The sequence below is a fragment of the Aristolochia californica genome, unplaced genomic scaffold, assembly GCF_029961685.1.
Source record: "Aristolochia californica isolate CCGP_79_NKW_82.1479 unplaced genomic scaffold, dmAriCali1.0.hap1 SCAF_12, whole genome shotgun sequence".
In the NCBI taxonomy this organism is placed as follows: domain Eukaryota; kingdom Viridiplantae; phylum Streptophyta; class Magnoliopsida; order Piperales; family Aristolochiaceae; genus Aristolochia; species Aristolochia californica.
This window is the reverse complement of record NW_027181793.1, coordinates 3,767,564-3,792,667: the sequence shown is the minus strand read 5'-3', so window position 1 is coordinate 3,792,667 and position 25,104 is coordinate 3,767,564. Positions and strand designations below refer to the sequence as shown.

Sequence of the window (25,104 nt, the reverse complement as noted above, 5' to 3'; positions counted from 1 at the left end):
CTTTTTTGGTGACTAATTTGGTCCACGGGTTCTTCAAATTACATTGAGTAATTGTTCTTTGAATAAGGCCCCTTCCCTTGACCTCCATATTTGACTTGCCTCATCATGGAGAGTGGACACAACAATAATAAGAGTGATATACTTTGTATTACTACAATTCCACTTAGAGGTCTCTCCAATTACATGAGCTAGTCACAATCGGTTAGAAGGGTTCTTATTACTCATGACCTCTTAAGCCATGTAATTAAATTTCCTCCTCCAATTGATGAAGAAGATGAGACCTACCACAAGTGGATTAAGCATGATAACATGGTGATATGTTGGCTCATCAATAGCATGGAAGTGCATGTGGTCAACAATGCGGTCCACTTGGAAACCGCCAAGGACATATGGGACACTTGTGCTAAGCTTTACTCAAGTACTGCGTCATTACAAAAAATATATGATGTCTTACAAAATATGTTGCATACGAGACATGGAGATAATATTCACTAATTTTTAGCACGGTTTTGAGGCCTTCTCCAAGAATGAAAACTAGCTCAACCATACTCCACTGATATTGTCGTTTAAGAACGACAACGAGAAGCTTTGGCAGCAGCCATTTGCTTATCGAATATTAAACCTTACCTTAAGGTTGCCAAAACTCAGCTTCTAAGTTCTTCCGATCTTCCATCCTTCGATGACATTAGTGCTACATTACTTCAGATACCGGATCCATCCCCTCCTCCTCCTATTGATGCCCCATCGGCGATGTTCTCCGGCAATCGGGGTACATCTTCCTCATACTGAGGATGGGGCAGAAATATGAGAGGGGGGTCGAACTATGAGAGGGGCTGAAAATAGAGTTGGTAGAACGGGTCCGAATTCTTCCTGTACTAAGCCTCAAATTTGCACTTACTGTGGTGGTCAGAACCACCTTGTGGCAACATGCTGAAAACTTCATGGCAAACCTGATTGGGCCACAGCTAACCCAATCTCTGTTAGCATTGAGAAACAAGAAGATAAGGCTGAATCATCCTCCGGAAATGTGACTCTTACTGCTGAAGACTATGTTGCATTTCAGAAAATGAAGTCCTTCATGGAATCAACTATTCCTCATCATCTATTGTTGCCACTACTATTGCCTCAGGTATGCTTTCTTCCTCTTCTTCCTCTTCCTCTTGGATCATTGACTCCAGGGCCTCCGAACATCTATCAGGTAACGAACACTTGTTGCAGTCCTTGTCTCCTTGTTATCCTCAGAAATTCGTTAGTATTGCTAATGGTACCCAAACCAAGGTCCTTGGAAAAGGTTCCTCCTCTCTTACCTCATCTATTCCCCTTCAAGATGGTTTGTTTGTCCCTCAATTTCCTTTACATTTGCTCTCGGTTAGTCAATTAACCAAACAATTAAATTGCTCTATCACCTTCTCACCGTTTTCTTGTATATTTCAGGATCTCACTACGAAGCAGGTGATTGGTGGTGGCCATGAAAAGGGGCTTTGTACTACTTCACTCTTCCACCATTAGCTACATTATCATCCACTACATCTGAGGCCCAACTATGGCACAACCGACTTGGCCATCTGTCTACCCCTTCACTTCGTTCTTTGCTTTCGTCCTTAAAAGAACTTTCTAATTTCAGTTGTGAGGTTTGTCAATTAAGTAAACATATTAGGAGTACATATTCTTCTCGTCTTAAAAATACAAGTACTGCTCCTTTTGAGCTAATACATTCCAATGTATGGGGACCGTTATGTGTCTCAAATATTTCCCAAGTTAAATATTTTGTCATTTTTGTTGATGATTTTACTCGAGTGACATGGTTATATTTATTTAAAGAGCGTTCAGAAATTCTTCCTTTGTTTAAAATTTTTCATGCTATGGTCTTGATACAATTTGGGAAGAAAATTCAAATCCTTAGATCTAATAATGCTAAGGAATACATGTCTCATGAATTCAAATCATTTTGTGAGAGTAATAGGCTTATTCATCAAACACCATGTGCCTATACTCCTCAACAAAATGGTGTTGCTGAAAAGAAGAATCGTCATCTTCTTGAAGTTGTTCGGGGCCTCCTCTTCTCCCTGAAGGTACCCTATTTCTATTGGCCTCATGCTATACTTACAACATGCTTTCTTATTAATAGGTTACCTTCATCAGTCTTTTATCATAAAACTCCTTACTCTATATTATTTAATGGTGAAGATCCTTTTTCTCTTCCTTGGAAAGTGTTTGGATGTACGTGTTTTGTTCATGTTACATCCCCACATAAAAATAAAATTTATCCTGGGTCTATGAGGTGCATTTTTTTGGGGTACTCTCGTACCCAGAAAGGTTATGTCTATTACAATCCTACCCTTCGGAGGATGCTTATCTCTAGGGATGTGACTTTCTTTGAGGACACCTCCTTCTACTCCTCCCATGATGCTCCTTCAAGTTGGACTTGTCCTTCTACTACTCCTTGTCCGTTTGTGCCTTTTAATCTTGAAGTTAACCCATCCCCTGATGCACCGGCCGTACCTTCACCTGTGGAGTTGTCGGATCCACCAGAGGTAAGTCCTTCTCCTCCTACTTATGGGCCTAAATTTGATACTCGGCCTATTGCTTTAAGAAAGGAACGTCGTTCTTGTACTACTTCGCATCCTATCTCAAATTTTATGTCATACCATCGCTTGTCTTCCGAGTGTTTTCAGTTCCTTGCGTCTCTTTCTTATACTTCAATTCCACAGTCGTATCAGGAGGCTCTGAGGCATCCAGGATGGAAGGCGGCTATGGATGAAGAAATGCACGCCTTATACAAAAATCAAACCTGGTCCTTAACATCACTCACGAAAGGTAAAAGACCGGTTAGTTGTAGATGGATTTTTTCAGTAAAACATAATCCAGATGGATCAGTTGCTTGTCTTAAAGCTTGACTCATTGCTAAGGGCTATTTGCAGTGCTATTGGATGTTAAAAATGCTTTTTTTAAATGGTGATATAAGTGAGAAAATTTATATGGTCCAACCACCTGGTTATGTGGTTGAGGGGGGGTCAGTATGCCAGTTAAAAAAATCTTTATATGGGCTTAAGCAGTCCCCTCGGGCGTGGTTTGATAAATTTAGTCAAACACATCTACGGTTTGGTTTTCATCGGTGCTCGGTTGATCATTTTGTATATTATAAAGATACAATCAAAGGGAAAATATTATTTTCCGTATACGTGGATGATATTTTCTTAACCGGTGATGATGCTTTGAGCATACAAGAGGTGAAGAAGATGATATGTTAGGAATTCAAGACTAAAGACCTTGGTATGCTTAAATATTTTTTGGGTATAGAAGTTCTTCAATCCAAACATGGGATAATATTATCTCAAAGGAAATATGTCTTGGATCTCCTTGAATAAATAGGAATGAAGGGTTGTAGACCAGTTGACACACCTATGGATTCAAATTTAAAATTATGTACCACAAATGAAGAAGATATTGATATTGGCAAATATGAAAGACTCATGGGAAAACTGATTTATCTCACAGTAACTAGGCCAGACATATCATATGTTGTAAGTGTGGTGAGTCAATTCATGCACAAACCACAAATTATCCACTGGCAGGCTTTAGAGAGAATATTATGTTACCTAAAAGGAACTCCAGGAAGAGGATTGATGTATAAAAAACATGGGCACTTCAACATAGAAGGCTTCTCATATGCAGATTGGGCTGGATCACCTGATGATAGAAAATCTACATCAGGATATTGTACTTTAGTTGGAGGAAACTTGGTTACATGGAAAAGTAAGAAGCAAAATGTGGTTGCAAGATCTAGCGCCGAAGCAGAATATAGAGCTATGGCCCATACTGTTAGTGAACTTTTATGGGTTAGGACCCTTCTTACCGAACTAGGTTTTTATATATAAAAAAAAAAGGGTCCTGTTATGGGCATCCTATGCCACTGAGGGATTATGGGATCATGGGTTATGTACCTATGTCTTCTGCTCCTGACAGGCCGGTCTTTTGGGTAGTATTGGCTAGGTACTTAACATTTGGTATCAGAGCTTCGTTCCTCCATCGCACGTTCTAATCCCAGTGGCAGTGACCCAATGCGCAGAGGCTGGATGTAAATACTGGTAGGGTTGGGGGAAACACCAGGTAACGGAACCCGGATCGGGCCTGTGTCGCTGTGACGACGAGTGAGCCATCAGGGCCGTCGGATCGCGAAGGGGGGGTGTGATGTTATGGGCATCCTGTGCCACTGAGGGATTATGGGATCCTGGGTTATGTACCTATGTCTTCCGTTCCTGACAGGCCGGTCTTTTGGGTAGTATTGGCTACGTACTTAACAGGTCCATGGGTCTGCATTGTGATAATCAAGCAACCATTCATATTAATTCAAATTCCATTTTTCATGAAAGAACTAAACATATTGAGGTGGATTGTCATTTTTTACAAGAGAAGTTTCAAGCAGGAATAATCTCTCTCAAACATGTGTCATCTCAAGAGCAAGTAGCTGATATTCTCACTAAACCCGTTACATCTAAAATTCTATCGTTTATATGTGACAAGCTGGGTATTTTTTATGTCTTTTCTCCTCCAGCTTGAGGGGGAGTGTTGGAAGATGGGCTCAAGCCCACAAGCTCAAGGCAAGAAACTCACACGTCAAAGGAGTTGAACACGTGTGAATTATGATACTTCACTTAAAGATCGCATAGAGGGGTAAATATGTATTCTTTTTATGTCTTTTATTTCATCGAGTTGTAGCCCTAAGGGGATTGTAAAGACTATAAATAAAGGCATTGGCTAAGAAGAGGTAGAGCATTGAAGCACTCTCCTCTCTTTCCACAAATTCTTCCTGCCTTCATTTTCACTTTGACGTAAACCTCTTTTCCCTTAATCCAAACTCTCTCCTTCCACGTCCTTCTTCTTCTCCTCTCCTTCTCTCTTCTTCTTCTTCTTCCTCATTGATCTAAAGTTCCTTTCATGAGATCCTAAATTTCACATATGTTAAGTAAAGAAAATAAAAATTAATATTTCCATTGATGGTAACAAGAAAACCATCAACAATAGGAGTTATCACTGATGGTTTTCACTAATTGTCAACCACTAGGCTTTACTAGCAACGATTTTATTAAAGTACTATTGTCTATTAGGCATTATTGTTGATGGTTTTCAAAGAACCATGGCTAGTATGACTTATCACGAATGGTCTTACACGAACTATGCCCATTGATGTCTCACCATTGACAATTTTTTTACAATCTTGGCAATTGAGGTATTACTGTCGATGGTTCTAGGAAACCATGGCAATTGATGTGTTACGACCAAAAAAATTTCAAGAATTGTTGGCTATGGTGACTTTTCTACTAGTGTTCCCTAATTAATATCATGTTGGACTCTAGGTTTTAATCCTTTTGGAAGGTCTATTTCCATAGAAAGAGAAGGAGAGAAGAGCTACAGAAGGCAGACAAGGTGAGAAATGAGAAGTGAGAAGTGAGAAGAGAGAAGAACTAGAGAAGAGGATGCAAGAAAAACCATGTGGAGAAGTGACTCCTCGAATTAGATCTAGCCCTTGATCTCCCTTCACTTTATTATAATGCAAGCAACAAATTACAAAGGGACTAAAATGCTTTTGTCCTTAATCAAGAACAACTAAAAGACTAAAAATAAAGAAAAAAGGACACAAAATATATCTTTATCTTCAAAAACTGTGAGACTAAATCTAGTCATTATAGATCATCAAAATCTATAAATAACCTAACAATTTTACTTGTAGCTGAAACAAATATTTTCAAGCATTTACTTGAGATTTTTCATCGATGTTTTGACATGGTTTTCAAAAGAACGAAAGATCTCTTAATTTAAAAACCCAATGGCTCTAGTTTAGAACATTAGAGATTAGTTTCATAAATAAATTATATGCCTCAAATTAATGTGGTATACGAAAATGGGAAAGTGGAAGAATGGGAGTGCAGGAGTAAGAAAAATATGAGGGTGCGAGAAAAATAGAGGTAGGAGCATGAAGTAGTCAAGGGCATGGAAACACCTTTAGATGCCATTTGCATAATAAAATAACCCTTTCTACCAGAGCCTCCGATATAATTAAGTATGTTGACTCACTCCGTGTTGTTTGAATCTCAAGCCTCTCCCCATTAATATACCTTAGCTCTATTATTTAGTTAGTCAATTTGAGGGTATTCATACGTCCTTCCTCTTGAAACATGCTACTGTTTTTGAGTCACCTTTTGAACCGGCCTTGAGTTTTTTTCCCAAAAAATGCCCAATATTTTGAATTCAATTGTTTGGGTTTGATTTGAGTTGTTTTCATTTTTCGGAAGGACACATTGGAGGGGTGTAAATTTACTTGATCTTGTATTGTGAAATCAGTCTATTATCAGCCATTCTATGTGTTTAATTGTAAGCAAACAATCTTTGGAAATGTTTTTGTCAAGCCTTCTATAGGAAAGAGTAAGCCTCGTCTCACTTGATTGAGATGCTTTGCAACTAAAATTGACGTGATGAGAAAAATTCCTTTGTGGGTCTAGACTAGTGAATCTACTTAGTTGTTGACTATAAGTCCCAAGTATATGTTGGTCTGTTGTAAATCCATTTGTCACTCTAGGTAAATGTACCTAATTTGTTACTTATGGAAGTCACAAGTATGGGAAAGTGTGCTTAGAATTCCTATTGTTGGGTCTAAGTTTGAGTGCTTATTTTGTTGCTAAAAAAAATTATTTTGTGGGTTAGTGTGTTGTTGTAAAAATCTTAAGTGTGAGTCTACGTGAAAACCTAGTATACTATAACCTGTGTGAGGGACACCTTTGTGAATTTGCCGATATGATCAATTGAATGGTGTAAGTTGTTGTGTCGGTAATATTATAATTCAGCCATTGTAGCTCTTGATGTAGATGCCAATAGACTTTTTTCTAGGTGTCTTATTTAACTCCAAGGTGCAAATAGCATGAGAGTGGATATTGCAATCTAAGTATGAATTGTAAACCATAATAAGTGGTTGTGTTCATTGGACTTTTTGTTACAAATATCTGGCTCTTACCTTAGAACTCGAGATTGACTCTGACTAAGTTATAAAATGAATTCAAAGCCTAGTAACAAAGTAAATAAACCTATTCCCAACCTCCTTGTTTCTTCCTTACGGAACCTAACTTAAAAGCTAGAAAAAGTATTTTCCATTAAGAATGATCTAAATTCTCTAATTTTTTTTTCCTTGGGCCATGAACCCCTAAAAGTAAACATGGTCTTGTCATACACCGAACTAGGAACTTGCTAGATATAATAAACCAAGTTGACATGTCACATTACACAGCCTTCCCCACTCCTTTAGCTACCAATATTGTAACTAAATTATAATACCATAGTTTATGCCCTTCCGTACTATGTTACCCTTGCATAACTAGATATTAGTGATATCGTGAATCCGATAGTACTTCGATTTATGAATTTGGCTTATCGATAATTTCTCCCCCCACCCAATTTTTAAGTTGGTTGCTTTTTTTTTTTTCTCAAGTCAATGGGGAAGGGTACCTTCCAATAAGAAGTACAACTAAAAGATTTGTCATATGCACTTTTAAGCATATAGCTTCATAGTGATAACCTAAGAACCTTTATCCGGTATTTCATTTACACATATAGATTGATTGTCATTTTGCTCATGGAGTAGTAACTAGTAGGTCATAGATATATTTACGAAATTTCCCATGAATCCACAACACTAGAATATAGGCTTCAATCTCAACCTTAAAATTTTTATCTAGATTGAGATTGAGAAGCCAAGCAAGGATAACAAGAGAAAGGAGAAAAAGAAAAGAGAATATGGATGTCTCAAACTTGGAATGCAAAGATATGCGTTGACATGTAGATGTTGGGACCTATATTTGGATCGGATGCTTTAAGAAGAGTTTTGGGTGGTATGATATAAAGAACAAATTTTCCTTTCTTTCTTTCTTTTTACTCAAGTGGAGTGGGGACTTTCTATGGCTCCTTTTTGCCTTCCTTCCACACAAGTTATGATGATGTTGATAGAAGAATCGGTATAAAACTGATAAAAACTCCAAGTCGAGAACATTGATAGCATTTGATTGCCAATAGGAGGACGGTTTGATGCACTCGAACCTTATTCTCACAGGATGAGATTCTCCCCCCACGTCCACAAACCTCTGGTTGACTTGAATATTTTGAAGAAATTTTCTTTCCTTTTTGTTTCTTTCGATTTTGAGACCATCAATTCCGATATGCAAAAAAGTAAGGAATTGTAATGAAGGCCATTGAGTATTTCCCTTCCCATGCTTAGAAGAGAATCCAAAGCCATAATGGCCTGTGCATTTACCAAAATCTCCCTTATTTTTTTTGAAAATTGAGATTGACTCTTTACTTTTTTCTCTTAACTGAACAGAATGGCAATTTTGTCATTTTGATTGCAAAGTGTGTTGTTTTTATAATCTAATGGTGGACTTGACACGTCAAAGCTTCCGAGAAAAGTCTTCTCTTTAATCAAACAAAGACTGGCGTATAAATCCACAGAGAAGATGAGTCTCGTACCCGAGTAGCTGTGGTAGCAATGGTGGTGGGAGTGGGGACGATGATCCGGCAAGCGCTGGGATCGTTCAAGGACCACGCGGCCATCGGGAAGGCCATTATTTCCGGCCAAGACGTCTTCTCCGATATGGAGATCGCCGTCGTCCGAGCGACGGCTCATGACTACTCTCCCACGGACGAGAAATACGTGCATGAGATACTCTTCCTCGTCTCCAATTCGCCGGGCTCCACGCCTTTCCTCGCTCGGAGAATAACCCGTCGGCTCCACAGGACAAAGGACCCCGTCGTCGCCCTCAAGACCCTCCTCCTCGTTCACCGTCTCATGCGCGGCGGTGACCGGAGCTTCGAGCAGCAGCTCCGTAATGCGCGCATCTCCGGCGATCTCTCTATTAGTAATCTGCACTCTTTCCTCCGCTGTCCCTCCGACGCTTTCATCTCTTTTCTTCTCAGCTACGTGCGCTTCTTGGAGGACAGAATCGGTTGGGTGATCAACCAAGCCGGGAAGCTCGAACCCTTTCTGCCGCAGGGGTTTTACGAGGAGAAGTCGGTGGAGACCGTCTTCTGCAGATTGCCCAGATGCCAGACGTTTCTGGATCGGATAATGGACTGTTTGCCCATCGAAATTTGTCACGCCCAGGGCTTGGTTCAGGCTGCTCTCTGCAACATTCTTAGGGAGGGGTTCCAAGTGTACGCCAGCTTCTGCGAAGGCGTCACCACCCTCGTGGATTCCTTCTTCGATTTCAAGAAGTCCGCCAGAGCTTCGGCTCTGGCCATCTTCCGGAGAGCTTCTTCTCAGACCCACCGGCTCTCCGACTTCTTTGAGGATTGCAAGAGCAGTACTATGACTGCCTCCAACCTCGACTTCCCCGCCGTCCGCGTCATCACTCCGGCCTGTGTCACGACCATGGAGGAATTCTTGACCTCCTCTCAGGCATTCGGAAATGGCTTTTTGTCTTCCATTCTCGACCCGCCTCCTCCCACCTCCTGCAAGCTTCCGGTTAGCGACGATGTGAGCAGAAGTGGAATCCTTCCCTCCTTCGACACAGTCTTCGCTTCTCCCAAACTGGAGACGAAAATATGCACAGTTTGGGTGAAATTTGACGAGGAAGAAGCTAAAAAAACTTGTTCGGTCTCTGTGGAAGCACCTGATGATGAGGATGAAGCACGCGACGACTGGTCAACTTCTCTGCAGATTGAAGAGGCAACACCTTACCGTTATTATAACCCTTTTCTTTCTTCTCCCCGCACCAAGACAGGAAATTTCTTCAGAGGGTGAAAAAAAACGAATTCCTTTCCTGGTGTTTTCATAGATTATATGCTCAATCTGCTCCTGTATTTTCTTCTTTTTTCTTCTTTACTTCCTCAAAATTAATGAGGTCAAGGTGTGAAAAATGTACATTTCAGGGATAAATTTGAATCTAAGAAATCTGGATCCTTCATTTCTTTCAATGACAAAATAACTAGTAGCCTTAGAATCTCAATCATGTGCAAGGATTGACGTATCACCCTTCCATAACACAGCGTTTCACTGGAACAGAATTAGTGCGAATTTACACTGTTCTAAATGGATATGGATAAGCAAATACGTTGCTCCACGCAAATGAGAGGAAGAACTTGAATTTCTCATCCATGATTCATACGTGAAGATCAAACTGAATCCAGTGAGTGCTTTTAGAATTGGCATGGTGATTGAAAAAGGTGAGGTAAAAACAGGATATAAGGAGCCAGAAAAGTAGCGGTGAGTCACGGGCAAGTTACACCTCGTGAAGGAGAACCAATTAAGCTGTGATTTTATGCAAGGTCCGGGGTCCAACTTGCATATCTGCACAGCAATCAACTAGGTAGATCTACATTCAATGAGTAATCCAGCTGCCCAATCCTATGCTTACGGGACAGAATTTGGCCAATCTTACTGTGTATTGATCAATGCCTTGGTACCGCGTCCAACACACTACGACATCGTGACCAGAAGTTGTAATTAAATCTGACCAATTAACTGATAAGAGATTATGTTTCCTTTGTATTTATTCTCTCTATTAACCACCCTTAATCTGTGCAAAAAGGGTGGTTCAGTTTAATATCTCATATGGTATCAGAGCAGATTGATTAATCCTCTGCATATACAGTCTTTCAATTTTATTATTGTTCGGAATCCTCACCTTTTTTTTTGTAGGGCTTAAAAACCAATTTTCCCTAAATGGAATGAGAACTATCTGATCAATTAATTAGGTGAGTGGGTAAGATAAGTAATTAGTTACCATTTATTAAACAAAAGAAAATGGGTAAGACCTAGTTGCCTAATTAATTGATTAAGGATATTTTAATAATTTCATTAGGAGGCATAAATACTCTCTGAAATCCCCGATCCTCACTCTATCATTTCATTCCCTCCCTCAACCTTCTTCACTAAGTAGTGTGTTATGGTCCCTAGCCATGGATCTAGTAACTCGGCGAGTTGGATATGAATCCAACACTGTTTGAGGGTTTCTTATCACGTTTTTGTGAAAAGAACTCTCTTATACTTCTCCTTTCACGTTAGGATTGAAAAGGATTTTTCTTTTCTCAATTATAGATGCAACCAGCAAGTTAAAGGACTGTTTAAGCACTCAAATATGAAACCCCTCTTTTATGATTCACGTCAAGAGGGTTTTACTTGCTGTAATGACTCAAGAACAACCCCTTTTCCCTTTACTGAATTCATTCCCCTTGAAAAGGAGTTTCCTTTTCTTAATTATGAACGAACCCAGTTAGTCAAAGAAGCTCCTTGAGGCCCCAACGTAGAAACCCCTTTCTTATGGCTCACGTCAAGGTAGGGTTTCCAATTTCATGCAGCACTGGTTCCTTACGTAAAAGATAAACATAAATCTAATCTCAATGCTTGGAATAAGATTAGAAAATACCTCTGGACGTCAACATCCAACCAGCAACAAGAACTCGTCCTCCTTCCTGGGTAGACTCACATCAAGACCTCTCCTTTTCTGGAATTTCCGTGACAAGGTAGTCTCTCCCTTGCAACTCGGAATAGAAGGGTGCTTCCTCTTCTTCTTCCTCCCACGATCTCCTCAAAGACTCTCCAATGGACGCAGCAAACCACCAAAGAGAGTTCAAGCCAAGAACCCTAGAATAGGGAGCCTAGAAGGAACCTAAATTACCCTAGTTTATGCTAATTCTGAACTTGCTTTATTTCTCCACCCTTACCCCTTAAATAGGGTAATTAACATCAACATAGTTTAGGGTAATAAACCCAATTCTACCCCTACCTTTAAGTCTTATTACAAATCAATAAAATTCAAAATTAAAAGCAACATAAATAATAAAAGTAAAGTAGATGACTCAATGTTATTGAGTCCACAACATCTGCCCCCCCCCCCCCCCCCCCCCCCCCCCTGGAGATCGAGCTTGTCCTCAAACTCGGAAGCTGGGTAGACCTGGTGGAAGTTGTCGAGTTGCTCCCATGTTGCATGGTTGTGGCCGATTGCTGCCCAGTAATGGCATACAAGGAGATGTCTGGTGGTTGTTCCTCTATCATATCCTTTGTAACCTCGCTATCCTCATCTTCAACCTTATTGATCAAAAATAATCTTTTGCACTGATGCCCAGCCCGATATGGTTCATCACAGTTGTAACATAGATTCTTAGTCCGTCGTTCCGCCATCTCAGCACTTGTCAATTTTTTTTATATAAGGAGGTGTAGGATGGCTAGATCTCAAATCCCCTGTCAAAGTAATACCCGGGTTGTTTCTCGAAGGAATGCGCTCCCCTTGCCCCATGGATGGAGCGCTCCGCTCCCCTGACCATGGAGGTAGTTTGTGATGTGCCTTCTGTTGCAGTTCTAAAACACGAGCTATATTCATAGCACTGGATAAGTCAACAAGTGCATAGAGCTCCACCTCAAGCTTTAATGCCTCAGTCACTCCTGTTGTAAACAGCGTAACTTGCTGATCTACTTGTACCATACTGCTGGCTCATGCTAATTTTTCCTAGAACAGTTTTTGATATTGCTCCACGACACCAGTTTGGCGTAGCAAAACCAAATCTCCCAAAGGGTTGCTGTAAGCTGGAGGACCAAAACGGAGAGAGCACAGTTGCTTAAATTCATCCCAATCTCCCAAAGGGTTGCTATCAACTTCAACTAGCTGGTACCAAAGTTGTGCTTCCCCTAGTAAGTGGAAAACAACCACGTTGACTCGGTCATAGGTTGGGACTCGTTGATGGCTAAAAATTTTTTCTTATCGATACAGCCATATCAAAGGGTCTTCTGACCCATTATAAGTAGGGAATTCCATTTTAGTATACCTCGGAACAGTGCCTCCCCCCTGGTAGAAGTGTCCCCCCGGAATGAGTGATCCTTGTTGTCCCGAGAAACTCGTGCGCCTAGGAAATTCATCTCCCCCTCTGTTATACGAATGGTCCCCTCCTCTCTGATCTGGAATGAGAGGTACAATGCCTCCCCCCTGGTTGAGGTGTCCCCCCAGAATGAAGGGTCCTTGCTGACCTGAGAAACTCGTGTGTCTAGTAAATTCAACTCCCCCTCTGATCTGCGAATGGTCCCCCAAAATTGGGTTCTTGCCAATGCTCAGACCAGTCTCCATGCTATCCATCCTTCCTTTCAAGCTTTCCAAACTGAGAGTGAACTTCTCCTCCAATGCAGCAAATTTCTTGCCAGTAGTCAGACTATTCTCCATGCTATCCATCCTTCCCTTCAAGGTCTCCATATCGATATCAATTTTGGAGAACCTCTCTAGGACTGTATCAAATTTTCTTTCAAGCAATTCAAAGTATTCATTGGTGCTTCTCTCTGCCAGGTTACCCTACTCTGATACCAAGTTGTTATGGTCCCTAGCCATGGATCTAGTAACTCGGCGAGTTGAATATGAATCCAGCAATGTTTGAGGGTTTCTTATCACTTTTTTTGTGAAAAGAACTCTCATATACTTCTCCTTTCACGTTAGGATTGAAAAATATTTTGCTTTTCTCAATTATAGATGCAACCAGCAAGTTAAAGGACTGTTTAAGCACTCAGATATGAAACCCCTTTTTTATGATTCACGTCAAGAGGGTTTTATTTGTTGTAATGACTCAAGAACAACCCCTTTCCCTTTACTGAATTCATACCCCTTGAAAAGGAGTTTCCTTTTCTTAATTATGAACGAACCCAGCTAGTCAAAGAAGCTCCTTGAGGTCCCAACGTGGAACCCCCTTTCTTATGGCTCACGTCAAGGTAGGGTTTCCAATTTCATGCAGCACTGGTTCCTTACATAAAAGAGAAACATAAATCTAATCTCAATGTTTGGAATAAGATTAGCAAATACCTCTGGACGTCAACACCCAACCAGCAACAAGAACTCGTCCTCCTTCCTGGGTAGACTCACGTCAAGACCTCTCCTTTTCTAGAATTTCCATGAAGAGGTAGTCTCTCCCTTGCAGCTTGGAATAGAAGGGTGCTTCCTCTTCTTCTTCCCCCCACGATCTCCTCAAAGACTCTCCAATGGATGCAGCAAACCACCAAAGAGATTTCAAGCCAATAACCCTAGAATAGGGAGCCTAGAAGGAACCTAAATTACCCTAGTTTATGCTAATTCCGAACTTGCTTTATTTCTCCATCCTTATCCCCTTAAATAGGGCAATTAACATCAACATAGTTTAGGGTTATAAAACCCAATGCTACCCCTACCTTTAAGTCTTATTACAAATCAATAAAATTCAAAATTTAAAGCAACATAAATAATAAAATTAAAGTAGATGACTCAATGTTATTGAGTCCATAACATAGTGATCCCAAACCTAAACGCCAATGCCTTCTCTCTCAAATGTTTCTCATCTTCCACTGACCAACAACATCTCTTGTCTTCTACTGAGATTAGTTACCCACTACTATGATCATGTTTACTTACTAGAGCAATAGGTTGGGGACCCTTAAATTTGGTATCAAGTGGGGAGTAGGCTTCATTGCACAAAACTCTGGGTAGCATAGGGTTGGGCTCGAGTATGAGGATTAAGGAAACTTGAGTGACTATGGTGGAATAGTTTGGCTAGTGACCTACTAGATTTTGGGCTAGGAATATTGACTAGGAGTATTAACCTACAAGATTTTGGGCTATATAATATGAGAACAATTGGCTAATATAAAGAATGGAATAGTGACCCTTAATATGATTATTTGTCTCCAATCTCTCATGGTCAACATAGCCTTTCTTCAACATAACATTCTCCAACTCGCATTTCTCTTTTCTTTATGGCATCTCTCTGAATGTCTCTCATCTTCTTCTAGTCTCTCCCATTTCTCCGGAGAGCAAAAGTAACTAACAATCCATTGTGCACAAGTGTCAGGTATTCCTTCAACCTATGGATCTAGTAATCTATGTTTTATTCTCTCTTGGTTTTAGAGGATTAAAAGGGGATGTTGCAAGGTCATTTGCCATGGGTAGGGAGGGGGCTTCTAGTCTCTCATCACTCTTTTTTTTCTCTTGTTTTTATTTTTTGCTACTTTTATTTTCTCCCTTCCCTTTCTTCAATAAGAGATCCATGATTGGTGAAGGGGAGGTCCATACTCTAAGCCTGTTCTCTTATCTCTTTCATCTTTGGGCTTTATTGTCAATCTCTTCTACTTTCCCTCTTGTAGAGAAAATAGAAGAAATAGGAAACAAAAACCAAAAGAATATAGATGAGAGACTAGAGAAAGGGGGAGGTGTGTTCCCCTTTGCATTCTAGAATCTCTAATGAAAGCAAGGGAAGAGGGCAAATAGAGGTATTAGAAAAATAATATGCAAGAAAAAAAGAGACTAGACAAAGGGGGATGGCTGGAAAGGGTATTTCCCTCTCCCAACACTTGGCCAACAAGACAAGCCACAAGAGATAAAAACAACCACAACAAGAAAAGCCACCTTTAGCAACAAACAACATCTCGTTGCCAAGAGCTTTCAAGTTGTTGTTAAAGGCCTATAGCAACAACATGGATCGTCATTAGAACTTGTAGCTTTAAGCTCAAGTCTTGAGCAACCATAAAAAAATGTCATTGCTAAAGAGAAGACATATAGTAATGAATTATTAGTCGTTGATATATACAACTTTTTCAACAATTTAAGAAAACCACTAAACAAACATGTATGTAGTTATTGTAAAAAATTATCTTCAACAACTAATTAATAATAATAAATGGTTTGGATTGGTTTGAAAACGAAAAAAATGTCAATTATACTTTCATGAAAATGTAATAAAATATAAATATAAGTTATATTTAAATATGTTGTACTACACTTCTCTATGGTCCGTCTACGTGCTCCTTGATCGTGAATACTCTCTAAGAACTCAACGTCATCGAGGCCCTCTACAATTTTGAGATATGACCTCTCCTCTTGGGCACACAAGAATGATTTATAGTTAGATTGATGTTTGAATGATCTACTTGCTTATATTGTTGGAACTCTTAGCAAATGTTTCCTACAATTTAGGAATGAATATACGAGTATCCTATATAGGTGTATAGTAAACATCTTACTTGTCATGCCAGATTTGCAAATACTTGATCTACCTCCAATTGCTAAGCCTCAACATAAAGTAGGTCATACAGCTTTTCTAGTGCAAAAAACTGGATTAGAGAATTTCTTGAATTATGTATATTGCTTGTTTATGAAGCATGGAAAACCCCATATGGAATGAACATTTCTTCAAGTATTCTCATCTTTAGAGAGGTTAACATCAAACTTGTCCTTCATTAAGTCACGTATAGAGATAAAGAGTTAATATTTCAATAAAATACAAAAGTTACATGTTTACAAAAAGAAATATTTAGTTACCTCTAGAAATTGATGAAGGGTTAGTATTGAAGAGTTGGAACTCTACTCGGTTTTGTGACTTTTTTTGGAGAATTTTTTTGACGTCTTGGCTCTCATGTGAGCATTACCGAGATATGCTCATCTCTCATGCCAAGGTTCATCAGTTTTGAATAAAAAAAGAAAGGGAAAGCTGAACGAAGAAGGTAATTTTTTGTTCAAAGTGTTGTGTAAAGTTTTTTTTTAAACGAGGAGGCCAGGCCTTGTTTGATTCAAAGCCACGAGTTGGGTACTTGTTATTGAAAAATTAAGAATGGAATATAGTGTTTTACATAAAAGGAAGCAAGCACAAAAGATTTAAGTGGTCCTTTGGAAAGTCTAGTTGGTGCCAATTTATTTGAAGAAAGATTGTTGTTTTTTGAGATCTCACATTCAATCAGTATCTTCTTGATTAGGCCTAATTTTTTTAATTTTCAATCAATCATATCTTACCTAATTCATGAGGGATTGAATCTAGAAGCTAGAGTCAAATATATTTTTGGAATGATCTTGGAAAGATCTTATTCGGAATGCCACCTTACCTTACTTGATTTCATGCTTGTTAATTGATTTTTGCTATTCTCTAAAAGGAAGACTAGAGAATTAATTATAGAATTTTTTGGCCAACAAGTTTACTTGCCTAAGAGGGTTCCCTCCTTGCCTAAAAGGTTTGATAAGCTCGAGTTCTCCTCCCATATACCCCAGCTAGTCATGGCTTCACTTGATTTTACAAGTCACTTACTTAGGCTACTTCGCATTTGAGTACACTATTACCCTTGAATTGCCTCTTATGGTTGAAGATTACATGGATAGAAAAAATGAGATTCTCAAGATTACTACCATACCCTTGCGACGGATATCAAATTCTTTGAGCTGGTCCAAATCGATTCAATGGTTTCTTATTACAAGGGACCTACTTGGTCACCCAACCAAACTTGGGCTACTCATTGATGAAGAAGATGTTTCTTATGCTAAGTGGTTAAAAATTACAGTAATTAGTTGGCTCTTCATCGGCATGAAATAACTTGTCTCTGACAAAGTTGTTCATCTCGACGCTGCCAAGAAAATTTGGGAGACATGTGCTAAGTTATACTCTAGCTCCGACAACTTACAAAGACCATATGATATTCTCCAAAGTATATTAAATACTAAACAAGCAGAAAATATCCATGAATATTTGGCTCGATTCAGAGGCCTTCTTCAAGAATGGAAGCTAGCTCAGCCAAAATTCACTGATGTCTTTGTCCAAGACAAGCAGCAAGAAGTCTTAGCCACTACTATTTACCTAGCAAATATTAAGGGGGGTGGGGGTTAGTACACTTTGTAAGTGCTGGGGAAAGATAAAGTGAATCACTTGTTTGTGCTAGTGTACGCAATGAAAAGTATAGTGTAAAGTACTTGTTTGTGTTAGTGTGTACTATGTAAAGTGTAGTGTAAAGTACTTGTTTGTGTTAATCTGCACAATGGAAAGTGCGGTGTAAAGTGCAAAGAGATTATTTATTAATAAAATATTTTTGATATATTTGACTTTTAGAAAATTAAATTAATATTAGTTAATTAATTAAATATATTAAATATACTGATTAAATAAATGCTTACTTTTATACTATTAAAATTGTAATCAAATTTTAATTTTTTAATATCTAAATATGAAATAGTTATATAAAAAGGATATTGTATTATATAAAGTTAGTCTATTACTAATATCAAAATAATATTAATTTATTAAGTTAATATATAAAAGTAAAATATTTACACAAATATTTACTTTTATAATATAAAAAAACTTAACGTAATTATTATATTAAATTCTCACTCTTAAATTATTCATTATCCAATGTACTATGTAAACAAGGTAATAATAAAAATAAAAATAACACAAATATAACTCAATCTCCTATTTAATATAAAAAACCTACAACTGTACAAACAAAATACAACAAAAAAAAATCCAATGCCATTAAAACATAATAGTCAATAATTTTGCCACATCTAAATTGTTAATACATCTCGAAAATACGATGCTCTTGTAGATTGTACTGCAGACTCCCTCTGAGTACTTCTTTGAGTGTCCACATCATCCTCAAAATCATCACCACTACCATTGTCTTAATTTTCATTTGCATTGTTATCTTCACAATGTTCTCCACCAGAATCATCACTTGAATCATGTTCTTCATCTTCAAATAAATCCATGTAATCCTCCATGCGTATATAGTTATGCAATATACACCAAGCAATCACAATTTTTACCTAGACATCAAAATCAAAAGGAGGAGCATCTTTTAATATTTTGAAACGAACTTTTAAAGCTCCAAATGCATGCTCGATAGCATTCCGTAAAGATGAGTGTCTTCAATTAAATAATTATCTTTCTTATGTAGGAGTATTATCTCCAAATTCTTGCAAGTAATAATGAGTCCCTCGACAAGGAGCCAAAAACCCTGTAAGGTTTTCATATCCTGCATCTACCAAATAATATTTGCTTACAATAAAATATCTATCTATCATAAACTAATAAAAATAATAATAAATTAGAATAGACTAGAGAGAGAAGTGACATTTACCTTCAGAAACACAAAGTTTATCTCGTTTGGTTAATGTTGACTTCAATACACATGAATCAGCTACTGATCCCTCCCAACCAACAAGTATATAAGTGAATTACATATCAAATGTACATGCTACCATTACATTCTGTGAAAGGAAACCCTTCATGTTCCAGAATCTTGCTTGTTGATCAAACGGGATATGTGTTTTAATATGAGTACCTTCGATGGCATCAATAGAAAACTAATAAAAAAATTTCATTAATACAAACATATATTTGATATTAACTGAAAATTATTCATCAAACGACTTTATATTTACCTTAAAGTAAGGATAATAGATATCATTGTTCAAAATCTTTGAATGAGTACGTCTTGAAGGTCGCTTGATGTAATCAAATTGTAGTTTAATAGTAGCATCTAATACCTTATCAAAATACGTACTAATGGTCCAATTTGATCTTTCAAACATCTTTGAGGTAACACTGTATGATTGTTGTTGACCAACAGTGAGACAAAAATATGCAAATTGTTCTTCCACAGATATTGTCCTTGTATCAAATAAGAGTCCTCTATTTTTCAAGATTTCAGCCAACTTGAGAAAAATAGTTTGATTCATCCTATACACTTTTCGAAATTTAATAGGAGATCTTTCTAATGCTTTCTTTAAATATCGTGGACTACCCATATCATAAAAATGTTGTACTCGCCTATTATGATCATTTAAGTATGAACTGACAAGGGCAAGTACAGTTGTGCCAGCTACAATAAAAATACATATTTTTCCCTATCTGGTAGATTATCCATGGGTACCTGCAATACTTGACATTCAATAATGAAAACATGGTTCAAACACATTCAATTATCTATGTCTGAACGTGTTAACACAACCTGTACCATTAAAGAAGTCTCAACATCTACGTATTGAACACAAATATTAAATCATATCAATAAATAATTTTCAACCATTTTTTCATACAAAAAACACATTCAATTTCTACCCACATTTACATCAACGGTTAACCACTCCACATATTAACCACATACACATTCACTGTTGACCACAAATACTCCTTAATCAACGTCATTCATACAAAATGAAATGTGTCTCGTAAATATAAGTTAAAATTGTCAACATCTATGTGCAAGTCTATTACATTGTATTTAAAGTTACACACTAGCCAGTCATATTGTTCTTCTTGTGTCATCTTGACAAATATATCCTTCTTATCTATGGTGTCAACCAATTGTGGGAAACGAAATTTTACTTCTCTGGGCAATGAGTAAGTTGTTGATTGTGCATGTATTGACTCACCACACTTACTGCATATGATATATCCGGCCTTATTACATAAAGATAAATGAGTTTTCCCACAAGTCTTTGATATTTTTCGATATCCACATCTTCTTCGGTGCCTGCAAATAATTTTGTATTAGAATCCATAAGGGTTTATGTTGGTCTACACTCCATCATTCCTATCTCCTCCAGTAGATCAAGGACATACTTTCTTTGAGATAGTATAATCCCATGTTTAGATTATAGTACTTCAATACCCAGAAAATATTTATATAGTTCAAGATCTTTTATCTTGAATCCTCTCGGGATCACTACCAGTTACGACAATATCCTCAACATATATGACCAAAATCACCTTGGCTTTAGGTGTCTTCAAGAAATACGGAGTGTTCTACGGAACATCTGTGAAATCCGGCCCTTATGAGTGTTTGGCTAAATTTATCAAACCATACATGAGGAGACTGTTTCAAACCATAAAGGGGTTTCTTCAGTTGACATACTGACGTGGACCAGCTCAAAAAATTTGATATCCTCGTAGTGGTATGGTAGTGATCTTGGGAATATCATTCTTGTTACCCATGTATTCTTCAACCATAAGAGGCAATTCAAGGGTAATAATGTACTCAAATTTGAAGTAGCCTAAGCTGATTGGAGATTCAACACCAACCAAGGCTAGCTCGGGGAGATGGGAAGAGAACCTGAGCTTATCAAGTCTTTAGGCAAGGAGGGAACCCTCTTAGGCCAGTCAACTTGCTGGCCAAAAATTTATTGTAGAGAATAGCAAAAATCAATCAATAAGCATGAGATCAAGGTAAAGTAGCAATTCCGAATTAGATCTTTCCACGATCATTCCAAAAATATATTTGACTCCAGCTTGGGATAAACCAGTATATATTCAGTTCCAAGATCAATCAACCACCTCGGGGCTTTCAAAAAAATTTCCAAAAACAATGACACTAATCCAAGTAGAGTTCTTCAAATAACTCAGTTAATGGTAAAGCTTAGCATAAAAGCTAAGTAATTAGATTTCTAAAATTCAATGGATAAAAAAACACTCATAATAGGCTCAGGAACAATTTTCTTCATCAGAAAAATCTTGTTCCCACAAAATTATAACTTTTTATGCAGAAAATCTCAACATAAACCGATTTTCAACCAAGAACATGCAAATTGACAAAACTGTCTTGGTAAACTTCTTCTAATCCGAGATGCATAAATATCAATAATTTCATAAGATGAAGACAGCAATAAAATCATCTCTAAACCATATTCTAAAGATCCGAAAACCAAGAGCATGAAGTAATAATAACAATAAAAAAAACTTATCTCACAAACTTCAATCTTGCTTCACAAATAGCCTTCTATGAGTAGCTTTGATCATAACTTCTTAGAGTATTCTTTTGACATGGGGATCCTAAATGTGATGCTCTGATACCATCTTGAATTTAGGTCCCATGATTGAAACCTCGAGCAAGATGAGAGGGGGAGAACAAAAAAAAAGAGAGAGAACCCGGGTAGAGAGGAGAGGAGAGAAAAGAGAGAAAAAGACTTTAGACTAGAGAGAAATTCCTCCATGAGTTGAGAAGTGGAGAGTTTCATTGACTTGATGTAATCAAAGTACATGAACCCCTATTTATAATAGAGGAAAGTAGTGGAGTTCAATTACAATTAAACTATTATTGTCCCAATTACACCCAAACTCTAACACTTAAAGACAAGTCCTAGCATAATTAAATAAGTCAACATAAATAGAAGACTAACATAACTAAAACACCTTTAAACTAAAACTCTTCTATGAGACCTACTGCCATAATAATTTTGGCTCTATAAGACTTCTTATTGTGAGAGTCAGGTAAGACTCATCATGCCACCTCACGTAATCATGGTGGGTCCCACCTTATAATAGAGAATTTGAATTACTTCAAAAAATAAAGCTCACGGTGGCCCTAGCTTCTTCATCTTATCGTCCTTTGATTCCCCATTACCTTTTTATTATTTGGCAGTCTTTCTCCTACCATCCCTTATTTGACTCGTTTACCCCCCTTTGGCCAACCCTTTTGGTGCGTTGTTTTGTTCGATCATTTTATATATGGGTGTTTTTAAGTCTATTGAGACTTTTTATTGTTACCCTTGGGTTTTTTATTGTCATCTTGTTAATGATAGGCATTACCCACTTTTAGTGATTACTATCACTATTTTTTTTTTTTTTAAATCCTTTTAGGTTGGTTTCGACTTATGTTTTATCACCCATTTCTACCTTTTGAGAGTCTGTTGTCAGTTTCGTACTTATCCTTGGGACACCATGATGGAGGAAATCGTTACTACACCTATTTTATTTGTTTGAAGGTGGGATCATTGTCATTACCTCCCATCTTGAGGGGGGTGTTAGAAGATATGAAGAAGTTGGACTGTCATTGATGCAATTAGCTTATGATTTTTGTCTTTTGTTCACTCTTAATAGGGTAAAGGGTATACTTGTAATATGGGTACTTTTGGAATCTATAAATAAAGCTTAAGGGAGAGGATTTGGACAAGTCCATAACTTTATTCTTCCTCCTCTTTTCTTTCCCTCGTGGAGGAACAAGGAGCATAAGCTCACTATTACGACTGCTAATGTCTACTTCCAATCAAATTAATCTCATTATTTGTTAAGTCTTATAAGGTAAAATTTATTATCTTAATTTATTATTACTATTTTTTTTCTTTGTTTACTTTGTATCTTATATTTTTAAGGATTTATATATTTTAACATTAATACAAGTGGATAGTGCAATGTACTTGTCACAAATTACTAATACAAGAATGTCGACAAACAACTGTATTTGGTATTCTAAGGAAGATATTTTAATATTTTAAATCTAGATTTCATAAATTCTATGAGTGACAAACTCTCTTAATATTGTTCTCTTATATGAAAAATTAATTTTTAAAAATATATTTATCAAAGAGAAAAATATAACCGATGAATCCTATTAGTAATATTAGATATATATTGATTTTTATTTGAAAAGGAGTCATACAAAGAAAAATTAAAATAAACATGATTCTACTTTTTATGCTAATATTTATATAAAATATTTTTTTAACATTTCAAAATTTTGTAAAACATTGTAAAATGAAACTTTTGAATAATGTTTTTTGTTAAGTTTTATAATATAATTTGCCCTATCGAAACCTTTATGTCTCTGCTACTTAGGCAACACATCCAGCCATGAGTGGTCTCACCATGGGCATCTTTATTTTCCTTTCCAACCAAAGAAAATAAAATTGGATTAGGATATACTAAAATCTATTTGTCTTATGAACTTGGAAAAATAACTGATGCAAAGGTGGGTGCATGTCTTGGAAAGGCGCCAATGTTTTCCATTTCATTCAGGTATAAGCTATCAATGTTTACCCTATTAAAATAGTATGTCATTTATTAAATAAAATAAAATTAAAATAGTAAGCTATCAATGTCCAGGTATTTGTGTAATTTTACTTGATTACATTTATTGTTTATTAAATGGACCAAAAAAATTCGTAAGAGTTATTCAATTTCCTACTAATTGATTGACTGATTAACAGATCATGCATGAGCAATTCCATAAATTTTTATTTGAACAAAATGTATGATTGAGAAATCAAGTGACTTTTTTACGGATTTTGTAATATTCTTTTAATGATTTTATTATACTTTAGAACTAAATTATACTTAGATTTTTGTTTATACAATTAAATACTTTTTACATTTATATTTGTTTTAAAAAATATTAAATATTTTTTTATTATTATTCCATTTATTTACCTAATTACCCAATAAAATAGCTCGATCCTTTAGTTTACATAAGCTTTATATCCCCTACTCTCTTATAGGTAATGCAATCAGGCTCATCGTCCTTCTTAAGGACTAATTTGAAACCCATAGAAAAAAAAGAATAGAAAAAAGGAGAGAAAGTTATTTTTTATTGTTTGGCAACAAAGAATCATTGAGAAAGAAAAAATAAGAAAGAAAATCACTTGCTTTCTTAGTTAATAAATTTTCTCTCACATAATTAGGGTGGCATCGAGTCGAGCTGAGCTGAGCCCGAAATTGCCTATGTTCGAGCCGAGCTTGATTTAAATATTTCGAACTCGAGCTCCAGCCCAGCCCAGCCTCGAGCCTAAAATTGTTATCAAGCTCGAGCCCGATAATTTTAACCGAGTTCGAGCTGAGCCGAGTTCGAGCTGAGCCGAGCTCGAGCTGAGCCGAGCTCGAGCTTCAACATTTATTTAAAACTTTTCAAAAAATACATATTTTGAGTTCGAGCTCCAACATACATTTAACACTTTTCAAAAAATACATGTTAAATAAATTATATATAAAATTATGTATACATTTTACATAAAATTGGGCATGACCTCTACATAAAATTGGGCATGACCTCTACTTAAAATTGGGCATAAGTGTGGCATCGAATTGAGCTAAACCCGAACCTTCCTCTGTTCAAGCTGAGTTTGATTTAAATATTTCAAACTCGAGCTCGACCCGACCCGACCCTAGCCTCGAGCCTAAAATTGTAATTGAGTTCGAGCCTAATAATTTTAACCGAGTTCCAGCTTGAGCTCTGGCCGAGTTTGAGCTTAACCTACATTTAATACTCTACATAAATATATGTTAAATAAATTATATATAAAATTATGCATACATTTTATAAAAATAATAATAAGGGAGGTTCGGGATTGAATCTCGATAATAGATTAGAACGCACTAATATTAATTTTTTTACCCCAAATGGATTAGCTTATTTTGTAACTTTTTGAATCTGGCCATAAATTTACTATGGCCTCATTAGTGCCCCTGGTTGAAAATTTATATTCTAGGAAAAACTAGAAATATTTTCCCAAGGTTACATATTTCCAAAAAAAATATTTAAATAAAATCTTATTACTATTAGTGACTTACTAGAAAATTACAAGA

The 25,104-nt window shown here is 37.0% G+C and overlaps 1 protein-coding gene across 1 annotated transcript; it reads left to right on the top strand.

The window, feature by feature from the left end:
* The first annotated feature begins 309 nt into the window (after window positions 1-309).
* Window positions 310-9,860, top strand: LOC137946555 (putative clathrin assembly protein At1g33340). Its single transcript, XM_068792898.1, has 5 exons — window positions 310-418; window positions 1,064-1,129; window positions 2,473-2,534; window positions 8,366-8,394; window positions 8,494-9,860. Exons 1-5 carry the CDS (start codon window positions 310-312, stop codon window positions 9,782-9,784), a joined length of 1,557 nt encoding a protein of 518 aa, XP_068648999.1. The 3' UTR covers window positions 9,785-9,860.
* Window positions 9,861-25,104: the final 15,244 nt, after the last annotated feature.